The sequence below is a fragment of the Pelophylax lessonae genome (genome assembly GCF_965119305.1).
Source record: "Pelophylax lessonae genome assembly, chromosome: 12".
NCBI lineage: Eukaryota > Metazoa > Chordata > Amphibia > Anura > Ranidae > Pelophylax > Pelophylax lessonae.
The window spans coordinates 121,160,952-121,179,407 of NC_138779.1; the positions used below are offsets into that span (position 1 = coordinate 121,160,952).

The window sequence follows — 18,456 nt, forward strand, 5'->3', positions numbered from 1 at the left end:
GAGAAGGCTATAAGACGATAGCAAAACGTTTTCAGATGTCAATATCCTCTGTTCAGAATGTAATTAAGAAATGGCAGTCATCAGGATGAGTGGAAGTTAAAGTAAGATCTGGAAGACCAAGAAAAATATCAGACAGAACAGCTCGCAAGATTGTGAGAAAAACAATTCAAAACCCACGTTTGACAGCACGATCCCTCCAGAAAGATCTGGCAGACACTGGAGTTGTGGTACACTATTCCACTATAAAGAGATACTTGTACAAATATGGTCTTCATGGAAGAGTCATCAGAAGAAAACCTCTTCTACGTCCTCACCAAAAAAATCAGCGTTTGAACTTTGCAAATGAACATATAGACAAGCCTTATGCATTTTGGAAACAAGTTCTGTGGACCGATAAGGTTAAAATTGAACTTTTTGGCTGGAATAAGCAAAGGTACGTTTGGAGAAGGGGCACAGAATTTAATGAAAAGAACCTCTGTCCAACTGTTAAGCCTGGGGGTGGACCAATCATGCTTTGGGGTTGTATTGCAGCCAGTGGCACAGGGAACATCTCATGAGTAGAAGGAAAAATGGATTCAATAAAATTTCAGCAGATTTTGGTTGGAAACTTGATGCCATCTATGAAAAAGCTGAAGTTAAAGAGAGGATGGCTTCTACAAATGGATAATGATCCTAAACACACCTCGAAATCCATGGGGGATTACATCAAGAGGCATAAACTGAAGGTTTTGCCATGGCCTTCACAATCTCCTGACCTCAACATAATTGAAAATCTATGGATAGACCTTAAAAGAGCAGTGCGTGACAGACAGTCCAGAAATCTCAAAGAACTGGATAACTTTTGTAAGGAAGAATGGGCAAAGATACCTCAAACAAGAATTGAAAGACTCTTGGCTGGCTACAAAAAGCGTTTACAAGCTGTGATACTTGCCAAAGGGGGCAGTACAAGATATTAACTCTGCAGGGTGCCCAAACTTTTGCAGACGCCATTTTTTTGTTTTTTGTTATTTTGAAAGTGTAAATGATGTAAATGTAAATAATCTTTTGTTGACATATTATAAGAATGTCTAATCTGTAATTTGATGCCTTTTGGAGATTTTTCCATCTTTCCTTGGCTTCTTTATGCACATTAATACAAATTTTTACCTGGGGTGCCCAAACTTTCGATCCCCACTGTAGTTAAGCAATCACTTTGAAAAACAACCCTCTGTCCTTGGCCATCTTTAGTAAGGACAAATGATTCGTGTAGCATTTACTTCCTGGAATCCATCTGCCTTTAGCTCAAGCATGCATGCAGGAGAGTATGCTTAACTGAGAAACCCCCTCCTCCTCTTCTGAAGACTCATGGGTTACTTAAAAAGTAACACAGTTGTTGACCCTCCTGAAGACACCTGGGATGTATGACATATTTTGCCTAGGCAAGAACAAGGAAGTAACTTAAAAATTTGAAGAAAAAAAAAAGAAGTTTAAAACAAGTAAATATGATATAATTTCCTATTTATTTACTAATGCTAGCAGCATTAAGGATTAAATATAATCAATGTTTATTGAGAGAGTGAAGTTCCACTTTGATCTGTTGGTAACAGCAGAACTGGAGTTGAGATAGGGAGATCAGGAATAAAAACTTAATGATAACCAGTGTTTAAAAAAAAGTATGTTGAGAAGTAGAGAATGTTTAAAATTGTTATAAGCAAATTCTGCTGTAGGAAGATAGTCCACTCAGTCATTCTGAAGATAACTGACAAAACTGCTCCAGAATTTGTACAGAAAGGTACTGCTCCAGAATTTGATTGGTTCTCTCGGTCTGACCATTAGATTAAGGATAAAAAGCAGATTCATTGTAACACCTAAAGCTGAGCAAAGGCTTTTCCAGAATTGTGAAGTAAAGTGTACTCCTCTGTTAGACAATATATCATCAGGAATTCCATGGAGTTTGAAGACTTCCCAAACCATCAGTTTGGCAGTTTTTTCAGCAGATGGTACCCCCTTAACTGGTATATAATGAGTGCCTGGTATAAAATTTGATGATAGACAACTACCAAGATAGTGGTCTCTTAGAGGGAGGTAGATCGACCGCAATGTCTTTAGAAATTTAACACCATTACAAAACACCTTTCTACATACAAATGCTTCCTCACTTGTTAGCTTACTAAACAATGATCTTGATATATCTTTGCTAACACAGAAAGGGACTACTAATAGAAATTTTAAAGCATTTTAAAAAGAATTGATGATCCAACTAATTTCACTAAATAAAACTAGACAGAACAAAGAAATATTAGACGATTAGAGGATATAGGCTACAGCACATTGTGTTTCTTCTTTTTTTAAATGAGTGTGTAGCGATAATGTATCACATTCATTTATTTATCACATGAGCAAAGGTAAGACATTTTGAATCAGAATCACACCAAAATAATCTTGACTCAACAAGACACAGCAGTATTATACAATTTAAAAAAACATTGTTGGAGCTATGTTTTAAGAGAAGCTTAATGACATTATTCTGAATATCGTAGGTGACAAGACCATTGAACTTACCATGTGAACACGGTACAGGATGCTGATTCCTAAGGTCATAAACGGCTTGGAGAAATCAATAACCTTTTCTCTTTCTGCTGTAATTGTGAGACCAGCAACGGCTAAATCTGCTTTCTGTGGAGGTACAAATAACAGAAACAGGTAATCTTACTAGTATTGTTGCACAGCAGTATAAGTGAAGAAATTATACTCTGCTTAAAAAAAACTTTTCATTTTGCACTTACAATGCGGGAAAGTAATATTATTCTTCTGGAGATATAAACAGCAGATAGTATTCACATTGCACAAATTATCTATGTTATTGTGTTATGACACTGAAAGCTCGTGGCTCTTTTATGTGCATTTTTATTGTACAAAAATGTAATTTAGGCACCAATGTGATTTTCACAAACTATGTAAACCTTAAATTGATATGGAAATGGACTTTTTTAAAATGTATGTCAAAATATATTTATCTCAGGTGCTCAACAAAAGTTTCATGAGTAAGAATAGAAAATATATCTGAAATATAAGAATCAGAACACTGTAATAAGTTGAAACCGCCACTGGTACACTCTATGATATATTCAGAATGCAAGGATTTCTATTATTCCATCCACTATTAAATTATATTGGTGGTAACTGATCTCTTTGACAGACTGTGGGGAATTTATAAAGAGTGTTTGACACTCTTTAGAATTTGTTCGCGCCTCCGAAAACAAATGCTGGTGTGGGTGACAAATTTATGTGCTTGTTGTAAAACTGTCACTATTAAGAACTACCTGAATCTTTTGCATGTGTTGGCAAAGTTACCGAAACGGGAGGCAGTGACATTTGAATCTGGCACAAGCCATTTTAAAGGGCCATAGTGTCAGAAAAGTGTCAGGAGGGATTTATGGCATTTCCCCATCTGTATAGGCATTACATAAGCTGTATAAGCTGCCTAATGTTCAATTTTAAGCCCAAGCTGTGGATCCATAAAAAAAAAAATATATATATATATACAGTATCTCACAAAACTGAGTACACCCCTCACGTTTTTGTAAATATTTTCTTTATATTTTTTCAAGTGACAACACTGAAGAAATTACACTTTGCTACAATATAAAGTAGTGAGTGTACAGCTTGTATAACAGTGTAAATTTGCTGTCCCCTCAAAATAACTCAACAACCAGCAATTAATGCCTAAACCACTGGCAACAAAAGTAAGTACCTCCCTAAGTGAAAATGTCCAATTTGGGCCCAAAGTATCAATATTTTGTGTGGCCGTCATTATTTTCCAGCACTGCCTTAACCCTCTTGGGCATTGAGTTCACCAGAGCTTCACAGGTTGCCATTGGAATCCTTTTCCACTCCTCCATAACGACATCACGGAGCTGGTGGATGTTCGAGATCTTGAGCTCCTCCACCTTCTGTTTGAGAATGCCCCACAGATGCTCAATAGGGTTAAGGTCTGGAGACATGCTTCGCCAGTCCATCACCTTTACCCTCAGTTTCTTTAGTATGGCAGTGGTCACCTTGGAGGTGTGTTTGGGGTCGTTATCATGTTGGAATACTGCCCTTTGGCCTAGTCTCTGAAGGGAGGGGATTATGCTCTGCTTCAGTATGTCACAGTACATGTTGGCATACATGGTTCCCTCAATGAACTGTAGCTCCCCAGTGCTAGCAGCACTCATGCAGCCCCAGACCATGACACTCCCACCACTATGCTTGTAGGTAAGTCACACTTGTCTTTGTACTCCTCACCTGGTTTGCCGCCACATACGCTTGACACCATCTGAACCAAATAAGTTAACCTTGGTCTCATCAGACCACAGTACATAGTTTCAGTAATCCATGTCCTTAGTCTGCTTGTCTTCAGCAAACTGTTTGTGGACTTTCTTGTGCATAATCTTTAGAAGAGGCTTCCTTTTGGGACGACAGCCATGCAGACCAATTTGATGCAGTGTGCGGCGTATGGACTGAGCACTGACAGGCTTACCCCCCACCCCTTCAACCTCTGCAGCAATGCTGGCAGCACTCATACGACTATTTTGCAAAGACAACCTCTGGATATGACGCTGAGCCTGTGCACTCCACTTCTTTAGTCGACCATGGCGAGGCCTGTTCTGAATGGAACCTGTCCTGCTAAACAGCTGTATGGTCTTGGCCACCGTGCTGCAGTTCAGTTTTAGGGTCTTGGCAATCTTCTTATAGTCTAGGCCATCTTTATGTAGAACAACAATTCTTTTTTTCAGATGCTCAGAGAGTTCTTTGCCATGAACTTCCTGTGACCAGTATGAGAAAATGAGAGCAATAGCACCAAATTTAACACACCCGCTCCCCATTCACACTCGAGACCTTGTAAAAAGAACAAGTCACGTGACACCGGGGAGGGAAAATGGCTAATTGGGCCCAATTTTGACATTTTGACCTAGGGGTGTACTCACTTTTGTTGCCAGCGGTTTAGACATTATTGCCTGTGTGTGTGTTGAGTTATTTTGAGGGGACAGCAAATTTATACTGTTATACAAGCTGCACACTCACTAATGTACATTGTAGCAAAGTGTCATTTTGCTACAATGAGGGCAAATTTACACTGTTATACAAGCTGCACACTCACTAATTTACATTGTAGCAAAGTGTCATTTTGCTACAATGAGGGCTTTACTCATTATCTATACATACTATATATATATATATATATATATATATATATATATATATATATATGTAGCACAATTCCCAGCATAGGTGCTGGCTGTGGGTCCCCCTGGGTCACCGGGTGCAACAAAAGTACCTTTGAACATGTTTCTCCAAGTGTGAGCACTGAGGCAAGAACCAGTCCAGTATCTTTGTTTTTTTTTTTGGTTTATTAAGGAACTTGGATGGGAGAAGGGATGAGTGGGATACTCCTTCAACTGAACTATACACAACTTGATGGGGACTCTGAATAAATGCTGCTTAACGCTGATTAGCGCTGGCTTGTTGCTGGTTAACGCTGGCCGTATGCCGTTTAATGCTGACTTGATGCTGTAACTTCCCTTTTTACTGCGGAAGTCCCTTTTTAGCTACCTGAGGTACTCTCGCCTGAGGTAGCTACTTGTACACCTTTGCTGCACTGCTGAACGCTTCAGGGCCCACACTGGCGCCCCCGTTCCCTTCCCTATCTTCAGGGCTTTGAACACTTGGCACCCCCTTTCACTGCCAATACTACTGGTTAGCTGGCTCCTGGATCCCCTTGACCTTCTGGAGTGGTCCCCTTTCCTAGGCAGACCCCTGGGCAGATCTTGAGTACTCACGATACTGTTTTTCCTGAAGACTTCTGCCCAGCAGCTCCACTCGGTCAGCAACACTCTTGATCCCTCTCTGCAGCACAGCTCAACCTCTGGTCCCTGTAGGCCGACTGCCTGGACCACCTTCACTCTCTGACAGGAGGAGAGACAGCCGTCACCTCCTCCTGGGACTGATGTTCCCACCAAAAGACGCTCTTTCACATGCTCCCCCCAGATTTATATCCAATCCCAGGGTGCATTGCGGTAAAGTCTGCCCACTGAGACAGTCATAAACCCTGGTGTGCCATTGGCTAGGTTTCCTCCACTAACCAACAAGATCCCTCATTGGACACATTGGGGAGACTCCCCAGACTCAATAGACACACCTGGAAACATGTGACAGCTAGCTAACAATTCAGGCCCCCCTGATAAGCAGACAGGGCCACATATGCATTTTTCTAGCACCTACCCAGGAGGGTGCTACATATATATATATATATATATATATATATATATATATATATATATATATATATATATATATATATCTTTTTAAGGGTGTCTTTGATCTGGTCTGAGGTCATAGGTACTCTTTCTTCAGTGGTGGGCAATAAAGCATTTTCCTGTAAGTCCAGGGTGGTAGGCTGGACCTTATTGCTCTGGGCTTACAGGAAGTGGGTTGAATAACATTGGGCATCATTTAACCGAGAGGATGTCATTGGATTAGTGGGTGTGTGTGTGTCTGCAGAAGACAGCACTGGAGGGAAGGTGAGTACTGCAGTCAGAGCTGTTTTTTTGTTCACACATTTTGAGGGTTGTATTCTTTGCTTTATGTGATAATTTCTCTCTTTTCATGCTCTGCCTAACATCCATCAAATCTCCCAAATGGAGACATAGAGACTGATTAAAAACTGGTAGATGTTCTAAGCATTCAATTAGGTATATATTAAGTAATTTAAGCCTTGAGCACCAACAAAGTTGAACCCCAGTTAAAATGGAACATTTTGTGCAGTGGTGAATTACTGAATATTCCACAAAGCATGTAAGCATACATGCTTTTGAAATATGGCCAAACCATAAGTCTGTACGTTAACTTAGAATATTTCTTTAGACACTGATCCACAGTTACTTGCATATAACAAGCACAAGCTCTTACTTTCTACATTGCTTATTACTTCTGTAACTCTTTTTTTATCACCCTGGATTTCTGACTACTACTGACTACAGAGCTATTTCTAAAGTGACAGCACAGAGTGCCATCTCTCCCCACCAGCTCTTGCACCACATAACTCTTTACCATCTTAACCTGCCCATAGGAAAGGAGGAAGCTGCTGTACACATTGCGAAGCTTTGAACACCTTGTTTCAAGGCTGAGGTCCCTAGGGCCAGCTCCATTCCACAGTCGGGCCGTGGAAAAGGGTCCCAACTTCTCAGAAGAACTAACCACAGCTACCAGTCTATTCCTCATATAGGACCTCTGTCTCTGCCACCACCACTTTCACTCCCAAGTTGGCTGCTCCTCTTTTGTGTAATTCCACTCCTTTCATTACCCAAAGCGTACACACTCTCTATTCCCTGAGGGGTTAAAGCGGTTGTCCAGCCTCCTGTAAAAAAAAAAGTAAGGTCAGCAGCTACAAAAACTGTAGCTGCTGCCCTTTATAAAACAGCCACTCACCTGTCCCACGATAGAGTGGTGTGCTCACCCCAGTCGGTTTCATCTGCTGTCTTCTTTCCCTGGAGCTGGCATCTTAACTGTGGGCACCCGGCTGTGACAGCTTTTACTGTTCTGAAGCTATCTCATGTTTCCCAGCTGTGAAACAGTAGACTCTTCTGCAAAATACATCATGGTCCCCAGCTATGGGAGCTAAACTGTGCTACCTTTACTAAGAGAAGAGTGTCCTCTGCCAGCTGTTCTTAAGTGTTTTGGAGTATCTCATGCCCCTTACCCCTCTTCTGTTCTGCAAGCAATAAATCCTAAAAAGACAACACTTTGTGGAAACTAAATTTCCCATGAGAACATGGAAAGGGATTAACATAGTGGGCATGTTGGCAGGCATTACTTGGGCATTTACAAATCCTTAACAGGAAGCTAAGGGGGATCTGGCACCAAAGGAGAGGAGTATGAGGAGTATATAGGCAGAGAGAGGCAGGGAGAAGTAGTGACAGGCAGGGACAGACAGGAATAATAGGGAAGACATGCACGATGTTCCAATGCTGCTGTGCTTACAAAAACCAACTGTATTAGCTTTAAACATTTCCCCAACCATGTGATAAATAAACAATCAGTGCAAATCTCTAATAAAATAAAATAAAACTAAAAATGACAGTGTATAGAATAAATTCAACCAATTAAAAATTGGGCTGCAATCACTAAAAATGTGTATGCAATCCACATAAATAATCTAAATACCAGAAACAAGTGTAGCGCCAGAGTATAAACAATCTAAAAATAAATACTGTACATATAACAAAAGTAGAAAGTCCACTGTGAAGTCAACTCAGGTGAATAAATAAATACAAATGTGCTCCCTGCTTCTCCTTCACCAGTAATATTAAGCCTCTCACCTCACATTCCGACCCCTGTTTCCAGCAGGTCAGAATCAGCTGTTTCCCCCTGGGGATAATAGCAGTATGGCAGGTGTAGTTTTAACACTAGGCTGACTAATCAATCTCCACAAAAGTGCCTCAAATACAAAAAGTAAAATCTAGTGCTGTCTGCCTAGTGATAAAATACATTTATTGCAAAAATGAAACTCACAAAGCAAGCTCTTCAGCAGTGCAGGCTGCACAGGTGTTGCAAGATCAATCGTAGCTTTGAAGCCGCATCACTATTTTCCTCCCAGTTCTGCCCCCCTGCGTCGCTTGCAGGGAAGGAAACCCAGAAGATGGATGCCGGTGTTCTATCAGAATACTGCTACTTATCAGATTCTGCAACCGGAAGTGACTTTCTGAAAGAAAAACTTACTGCGCATGCGCCATACCTTCCAACATGACCGCTATGCGTTCCAATAACATCTTCTTACACCCACGCAAGTCTTGAATTTTAGATTTATTTTACCAGTAAATTGACCTTATAGACTGAATAACAGTGTTACATTTCTATTATTATTGTAATATAGTAAATATAGCAAGTAACCTGCGGGTAGAAGGTGGCGACGTTCATCTTGGTACGCCCCACACTGCTCAGCGACAAACTGATTATATAGTGTGTGAGTCTCTGTGTCTCTCCCATTCACTTCCTTGACACAGGTGCTGATTTCCCTTTGCTGCGTTTCAAGCCTCCCTTACTTGGGGGTTAACCCCCGAGTACCACAAAAGCTCTGCAACTGACCCCATTAAAGGGACCACAACTCAAATATCGGGGAAATGTACCTGCCATCCAGGACACATTCCCGGTGTCCTGTACAAGTGAAATAGACTATTTCACTCGAGTCGAGGTGGAATAGTCTTTTTCAGTATAAAAGGTGAGTTTACTGCAAAAACGAGTTGCTTGGCTGTAAGAACATATCTGCTGATGCTTTGTGTTATGTCACATTAGGAAAGCTATTGTAACGCATAGTGCCAATGTTGGAACGCTTGGCGCATGCGCAGTACGTTTTCCTGGCCGTCACTTCCAGTTGCAGAATCTGATAGGTAGCGGTATTCTGATAGAACACCAGCATCAGCCGGAGGACATCGGGGGATCGTAGGGACAAGGTAACTTTTCTTACAGGGTAATCCCGAGTGTGTTTCGGGGTTTGCGTTTTTGGTACTGAAAATTAACCCCAAGACACACTGGGGATTACTGCCTGGGAGGTTACAGTGAGATTTATTTACAGGGAACAATAACCACACACCAACAGCAATAAACATGAGAATGTCTGAAAATTAAAACTAAATTACAAAATGTACAAAAGGAGCAAGAAAGAAACAATATTCCTTATCCCACCCACTCAGCGCTCATGTGTATGCAAAACTCCTAGGATCAAACATATATATCTAGCAGTGCAGCAAGATGTACTCATATGCCTATATAACCAATGAAGCAGAAGCTATACTCAGATCATAACATAAAAAAGGTGCGTATAAGAGCCTCAGCCCACATAAACACTAGCAGCGCTAAAGACAGCCTCTGACGAGGTTGAAGGTATATGACAAATGCAAACAGCCTAACAAAGTAGTGAATTGTTATAAAGCCTTAAAGTTCATAAGTCCATAATATTCTTAGGGTGAAGTCACACGAAAGATTGGGTGCATAGAAAACTCGTTGTTGTACATTCCCTAATGGTGAGATGGCTCTTGAGCGTGAGGTTCCAGACCCCCTGCACTCAAGTGAAGATGGTGAAGCCTGCTGTAGAGAGTATGGTTATTAAAGGCTTTCTGCTGCCTGGCTGATTGGATCCACGGATGTCCCTAGTTTCCTTCAACGGATAGCTGGGTTTAGTGGTCCAATAAATCACTTACTGCTGTCCTGATTCTCCTCTGCCGACGAGAGGAGGAGGTATCTGTTCCCCTTTTATGTGAGAGGAGAGGAGGAGGTGCTGCCTATATCCCTACTAGTTGGAGTGGAATCCCGAGGGGATCGCCATCCGGAAGTGGAGGATTATTGATTGAATAAAGCGCTACACCCTAGCGTTAAGGGTACGTGTCCACTCTCAAGGGGGGGGGAGCACAGCGGTGAGGTTATGGGTATGATGATTGCTGAGTGATCGATAAAGAAGTCTTGTGTTTCATCACACAACGAGTTTTCTATGCACCCAATCTTTCGTGTGACTTCACCCTAAGAATATTATGGACTTATGAAATTTAAGGCTTTATAACAATTCACTACTTTGTTAGGCTGTTTGCATTTGTCATATACATTCAACCTCGTCAGAGGCTGTCTTTAGCGCTGCTAGTGTTTATGTGGGCTGAGGCTCTTATACGCACCTTTTTTAAATTACAAAATGCCTAACCAGCAACCTAACTAACTATATACACACAAATATATAAATGATATACACACAAGGCAAATGGGAAGGGGAAAAACAAAACAGGGAAGGGAACAAGGCAGCTGGATACTGGATAGAGGACAAGGGCAAGATCAAGAGTAAATGGCAACACACTAAGGTGCTATGTGCTAGTGGGATCAGCCTTATATAGTATAGCCACCTATCAGTTGAAACCAGGTAGAGCTGATCACAGAAACCTGCTGTCTTCTGGTAGAGCTGATCACAGAAACCTGCTGGCTTCTGGGACACTGGAACCTGCTGGCTTCCTGGTGGACACTGGAACATAAGATATCAGACCTGAGAACCACAGTGCTACCAGCAGGTGAGCCAGGTCCTGACAATTCCACTCCTCCTCCTCCACCCCCCCCCCCTTCAACTTTTAGCATAAAATACATTTTTTTTTTGAGGGGGAACAGGGACCTAGCTTTGACAGGCACCCACTTCCACTGCTGCTTGGATCGCCTAGGCAATCAGAGCAGAAGTTCTCCTCCCCCTTCCCTGCCTTCTCAGTCTTCTGGAACATGTCACAGATCCCAGATGGCTGCGAGACAATTTACAAAGCAGCCTGGCTTGAACATATGCAGTGGGCAGCCAGGTGCGAAGCAGCAAGGAATCACAGCCGGCTGCCCACAGTTAACATGCCGGCACTAGCGACCCTTACAACGGAGAAGAACTGGACCAGTTGAGTACCCCATTGGTTGCTTGGACAGGTGAGTATCTGTTTATTAAAAGTCAGCAGCTACAGTTTTTGTAGCCGCTGACTTTAATTTTTTGCAGAACTAACTGAAGAACCACTTTAATCTATGTTATTGGATTGTCATTCACTGCTGCAGTGTACATATAAAGCTTAATAACAGGCTGATAATTAGGGCACTACAGATTCAGTGTAGATATTTGGTCAAATTGGAGAGAGGGACTGAGTACAGGCTTACTTTAAGGTGGATCTGAACAGATAGGGAACATCAAGAATTATTAATTGGGCCTAAGCAGTAACCTGAAAACTCTACCATTTGGCTTGAATGCACTGTGAAATCTATGGCAATGCTTCACAGCAATGCTGCCTCTGAAGAGATTTGGAGTAAGATTTGTTGACTTAACTGCGCTGTTCTCCTTGCTGGAGCTCTGACATGTGGAAGTGAAGCCCTGCCTCTACCAAGCTGGTCAACTTGCAGAACAAGACATGTTAAGTCCACAAACGGGAAAATATCAGCTGCAGGGAGACCACATGTAATATTGGTGACCAGTGTGTTACCTGTTTTTTTTTTTTTTTTTTATGGCCACAGCTGCCAGTTTAGTTCCTCTTTCAGACAGTGATAAATGATTTACCTAAATTCAGTTTGCATTCTATTTGTTTACAAACTATTATTTACAACCATTCTATTTATGCCTTACCCTATTTATGCCTTACCCTGGATATCAGTTCTCCCACCATTCCAGTCCAAGTTCCATTCACCTCTGGAACGCCATAAAGACCATCAGCAACCAGGCGAATCTTATAGTTAAAATGCAAGATCTTGGATAGCTCCTTGAGCATGTCTACACAAAACCCCTCGTAGCGTTCATTACCCTCCAGATCATGATGATTTGGTTTAAGCATCAAGTATGGGTTTTCCTATAAAATAAAATAAAAGTTTTGGTTATTGCCATCAGTTCAGGCAATTATTTAAATACTATTCTAATATTCAAAGTGCAAGTATAAATCATTTAGGTATCAGTTTCAACATACATGCTGTTGCCTTGGAGCCATATGACTAAGATTAGTTATATGATTGTTAAAATGGAAAAAAGGGCATATCCACAAATGGCGAATCCACGTTAAGGGGTTTAGTTTAAAACATATTGAAAAAAAAAGTTGTGTTTTTGTTGTGAATTATTTCCACCATATTTCTTATTCTTGGGCTAACAACATGAGTTTGTAAATAAAACTTTAATTATTTTGATTACACCATTATATTTCACCAGAAAAATATAACTGCATTAATGCATATAAAGAATGATTTACGACTGTTTCCCAAAGCACTTTAAGAACTGGAAATGTGCAGACTTACTAGGATAGTAGTTATTATTAATGTCTTGTTAGCCAAAGTGTCAGAAATGTTTTGGAAGAAGTATCTTCTGTCCATAGATAGACCATTAGTGACATGCCATTGTCCAATCTGGAAAGAAAAGAATATGTACAAGTATATAATGTAAATGTAAAAGCAAAAAAATAATAATAATTGGGATAGCAAACTCTAAATCAGTGAAATCAGTGAAAAATATAGTATGTTACAAGCATATAGTATACAATTTGATCCTCAACATTCTTGTGTAGCAGCAGGTCTCATCAACAAACTACCACCTCCCCCCCCGCTCCCCCCCCCCCCGCACACACACCTTTTAAAAAGCCTTGTTTAATAATGTCCAGTAGTGAGCATGGTTGCTAAAGAGAAATGACTTCGGTCTTTAGTAAACAGAGAATAGATGACCTGTCTCTTTAAATCATATAACAGTAGCTTTGGTATTCAGTGCCTTATTTGTTGCAAGTGAACCAAGGCTTTTCAAGTAATACAGGTACTCCAAATGGTACATCTCACATCTTCAGGGTATACATCTGCTGGTAACAGTGAACACATCATAACAGTGTAGAATTTTAGTAGACAAATTAAGTGTAACATAGATCCTATCAAAGAAAGGGGGGAAGGGGAAGTAAAAAAGGGTGGGAGATATAATTTCATAACAACTGGCATGTTAATAAATAACAAGGGTAAAAAATATATAGCCATAAATATTAACCAATACTATAAAGCCAGTTGTTGGATGAAAAATATATGGGAGGGGGGTAAAAGGGGAAAGTTCGGGACTTTGAATGAGGTGTGTGGTAACGATTGGTACATACACAGGTAAAATACACAGGTAGGTCTCATATGATGATAAAAAACATTTTATTGGCGATGTCATCGACAGACATAAGAACATCATAGTATAAATATAATTGATACGGCAAGTAAACGGTAATAATTAAACCAAATCATATACATAAGAGCTGATTGGTTGTAGACTGGAGTAGAACACTAATTGTCAAGCGATATTGAAGGATCCAAAAAATAGAAATAAGGAATGCATCATAAACAAGCTCTACGCGTTTCATGGAATGTAATCCACTTCCTCAGGAGCAGATGCATCATATATTACTGTAGAAAAAAGAGAATCCTTTTTACAGATAGCATAAAAAATGATAAAGGACTAGTAAATAATGATAGGGAAGGGATATAATATCTCTAGCCTATATGTTCTCCAGCCAGTGTACTTACAATCCATCAACACCTAAGTATTGTGGGGGGCAGACCACTGGGGGAACGTCTCTACCGGGAACTGAGAGAGCTTGATCCAAGGTCATCCGGGCACAATAAGAAGATTCCACAAAGAAATGTGTATTCAATATTGTGATGAACAGATCCATATAGATAATGGTCACCAGAGGGTTCTAAAAGTAAATAGTTGTAAATGAAAAAACTTGTGTAGTACATATAAATAAATAGACTAAAATAGACTGGGTAGTATAGACTACCCAGCAGAACCCATAATCAGAGAGCCATGTTGTGTGAAATTGGTTTATTTAATCAATTTCACACAACATGGCTCTCTTGTTTATGATGCATTCCTTATTTCTATTTTTTGGATCCTTCAATATCGCTTGACAATTAGTGTTCTACTCCAGTCTACAACCAATCAGCTCTTATGTATATGATTTGGTTTAATTATTACCGTTTACTTGCCGTATCAATTATATTTATACTATGATGTTCTTATGTCTGTCGATGACATCGCCAATAAAATGTTTTTTATCATCATATGAGACCTACCTGTGTATTTTACCTATGTATGTACCAATCGTTACCACACACCTCATTCAAAGTCCCGAACTTTCCCCTTTTACCCCCCTCCCATATATTTTTCATCCAACAACTGGCTTTATAGTATTGGTTAATATTTATGGCTATATATTTTTTACCCTTGTTATTTATTAACATGCCAGTTGTTATGAAATTATATCTCCCACCCTTTTTTACTTCCCCTTCCCCCCTTTCTTTGCTAAGCAACAGGGATGGAGGTAATCTGCCCGGAGTTGGCAGTACCTCATATAAAGTCCCAAATTTTTTCAAATTAATTGGTTTAATTATCGGTTAATTTATTTTTTCATAGATCCTATCAAGTATTTTAGCTATGTAAAAGCAGAAGGAAATTTACACCCAAAAGCAAAACTGTAATATATCAAAGCTTATCAGTCCTTGGATGTAGTGGCTGCATTCATTTTCTTTTTCAGTCTTCTTTTCCTTTATTTGTAGCTGGTAATCCTGCTAATAACACACTTTCTGTCCCTGGGGGGGGGGGGGGGGGGCTATTCTGACTAGTTGTATCTGTGGCAGGGGGGAATCATGGTTGTCAACCTGGCTGCTCCCCTGATTTGGGCAACATATGTATCTCTCTCTAATAATTTATATTACTTATAAATTAGGAGGGAAATGAATAGGCTACAGAAGACAGCCTAGAAGATAGATAATGATATTTGTGCTTTCTGTTAAGCTCACAGAAAGTGACAAGGACACTGCTTTTCTGGCACGAGTAATTTATATTTTCTGTACTTCTCATAAATATTCTGAGCACAAAAAATGAAAACAAATGCAGCCTCCAAATCTAAGGACTGGTAAGCTACAATACATCAAATTTTATTTTCGGTTTTAATTATCCTTTAACAACATTGAGAATTACTCATTTCAAATCCTTTAACACGTGGAGAATAGCTCAATTAGGGGGCCAACTCAATTTGAGGTGGCGACTTCACCTGCTGTATTCAGCTGAAAATTATTAGGAAAAATAATGTCCTACTATGACCGGATATTACGATATGCTATAGAATTCTCATGGGTGGTACTTTACTTTAACAGCTTAGTGTGCCAATATACTTGTATGGTTATGTGTTACTATTTGGAATCACAAATTGTCCTTTAAATCCCTACTCTTTTGAACAATATCTAGAAGTCAAACTATGGAATGACATATCAGTCTGACTGGAAGACCTAGGAAGCAATTTGTATGAGAATTACATGTTTAGGTTTTATAGGAATGGGACTTGAGGGGATGAGATGTACTGTATACATATACATATACATATATATGTTTATACGTATAATGTATACATTCTTTGAAAAAGGTATTATCCTCATAATAATGTTTTTATTTCTGAGAATAAATAAGGCTGCTAATGGGTACAATTGCACTGGATTTAATAGTATTATGTCTTTAGAATCTGTAGTGGAATATGTAACTTAATTAATCGGTTGGAATAAGTTTCAGACCCGTCCTGTGTTCTTGTATTGTATCACTATGATTAAGCCGTCAATAGGGGAAAATGCAGAAGTGAAAGGATCCAGACAGTGTATACTGCACGACTGCTCCTTGCTCCCATTTGCATCAAAACATTTAGAACGCTTAGTCCACAACCGTCTGAGCTCCTACCTCACTGACAACAACCTTCTTGACCCCTTACAGTCTGGGTTTGGCTTACTACACTCCACTGAAACTGCCCTACTGAAACTCACTCATGATCTACTAACTGATAAAACCAATGAATAAAACTCCCCACTCATACTGATAGACCTCTCTGCAGCCTTTGATACTGTTGACCATCCCCTCCTCCTTTGGAATGCCCGCGCTGTCTACAACAAACTCACCTCTGTTTATGACTTCTTTGTCACTAACTCTTTTACTCTACTTGCTGTTACTGAAACCTGGCTCCATGAATCCGACACTACTGCTCCTGCTTCCCTCTCCCATCCCATGGTGGTCTTCTCTGGACTCACTCTCCCAGACCCAGTGGACGGAAGGGAAGTGAAGTGGGAATCTTCCTATGCCCACAATCCACTTTTTTTTTTATTCTTTGTTTAGAAGAAGTGGTATAATATATCCATATAACAAAAGCATAATTATAAAGGGTACAGTGAATGTCTCACAAAAAAGCATAAAGTTAAGTACATGTATACTGAAGGCCTTGAACCCAAGAGCAGACAGTGTTTAATACAGTTTTTCAACAGGGCTTCCAATATAGACATCAGAGATATATCTTCTCCTCGTATGTTTTATCGTTTTAAAGGGCAAAGCAACACTAAACCCCAGTGCAAAAAATAAGAAAGGGGAAGGGTGGGTGGTCTAACAGGGTAGTATAAGGGGGGGGAGAGAAAAATCCTCAAAAACAAAGCACCATTTAACTTTTTTACTCTCCTTCCTCTCTGTCATTCTCATCATTTGAAGCTCACTGTATATGTCTATTTTCTCCAATTTCTATAGGAATTGCTGTGATTTACTGGCCCCCATAACCAGTATCAACCTTTGTTGATGCCTGGCTAACCTACTTTCTCCTGAAATTCCCACAATAATTCTTGATGACTTCATCAACCCTTTTAGTACTAACACTCCTGCTATTTCTAAACTTCTCAGTCTAACCTTCTCTTTTGACCTTAAGCAGTGGATACATGCTTCTACTTAATCTGATGGAAACACCCTTGACCTTGTATTCTCCTACCTATACACTCTGCGCAACCTCTCCAACAAACTTTTCCTCTCTGATCACTACCTTATTAGTTTCACTCTCCTACTGTATTCCACCTTCTCTTCCTCCAACCGCCTAACAATTACCACACAATTTAGTTTCCATTCCTCTTCTTCCCAAAACCAGCCTCCCCTTCTCCTGTGCCCCCTGGAATGGCCACACTGTGTGCAACAAACTCACCTCCGTTCATGACTTTCTTTGTCACTAACTCTTTTCATCGACTGGCTATTACTGAAACCTGGCTCCATGAATCCGACACTGCTGCTCCTGCTTCCCTCCCCCATGGTGGCCTTCTCTGGACTCTCTCTCCCAGACCCAATGGATGGAAGAGAGGTGAAGTGGGAATCCTCCTATCCCCAAAGTACACTTTTTTTTTTTAAGTTCTTTGTTTAGAATAAGCAGTACAATATATCCATATAGCAAAAGCGTAACTATAAAGGGTACAGTGAATGTCTCACAAAAAAAGCCTACAGTCAAGTACAGGAACAGGGTTGACATGAGGTGATTGACTCAGCCATTGCAGAATATTTCACTTATTTTCCTTCAAAAGCTCCTGGGTTGCTTTTGCAGTGTGTTTTGGATCATTGTCCATCTGTACTGTGAAGCGTTGTCCAATCAACTTTGCTGAATTTGGGTGAATCTGGGCACACATTATTTCTCTAAACACTGCAGAATTCGTCTGGCTGCTTTTGTCTTCTGTCACATCGCCAATAAACACCAATGACCCAGGGCCACTGGAAGCCATGTATGCCCATGCCATCACACTGCCTTCACCATTTTTTCCAGATGACATTGTGTGCTTTGGATCATGAGCTGTTCAAAGCCTTCTCCACACTTTTTTCTTCCCGTCATTCTGGTACAGATTAATCTTAGTTTCCTCCCTCCAAAGAATTCTTTTCCAGAACTGGTCTGACTTTTTTTTTATGTTTTTTGGCAAAGTCTAATCTGGCTTTTCTATTCTTCAGGCTTATAAATAGTTTGCAACTTGTGGTGAACTCTGTGTCTGCTCTCATGAAGCCTTCTCTTTATTGTAGACTTTGACAATGATACGCCCACCTCCTGGAGAGTGTCTCTCACTTGTCTGGATGTTGTGAATGGGTTTTTCTTTATCATAGAGATGATC

At 40.2% G+C, this 18,456-nt stretch overlaps 1 protein-coding gene across 2 annotated transcripts in view; it reads right to left on the reverse strand.

Annotated features, from left to right (window-relative positions):
- GRIK4 (glutamate ionotropic receptor kainate type subunit 4) overlaps nucleotides 1-18,456 on the reverse strand; it is a 665,019-nt gene that overhangs the window by 57,686 nt on the left and 588,877 nt on the right. For both annotated transcript variants that reach the window (XM_082273781.1, XM_082273780.1), the window contains exons 12-14: nucleotides 12,793-12,900; nucleotides 12,153-12,356; nucleotides 2,542-2,655 (exon numbers count right to left, since the gene is read on the reverse strand). In XM_082273781.1, coding sequence (XP_082129907.1) covers nucleotides 2,542-2,655; nucleotides 12,153-12,356; nucleotides 12,793-12,900 — 426 coding nt within the window. The remainder of the gene's footprint in view (nucleotides 1-2,541; nucleotides 2,656-12,152; nucleotides 12,357-12,792; nucleotides 12,901-18,456) is intronic.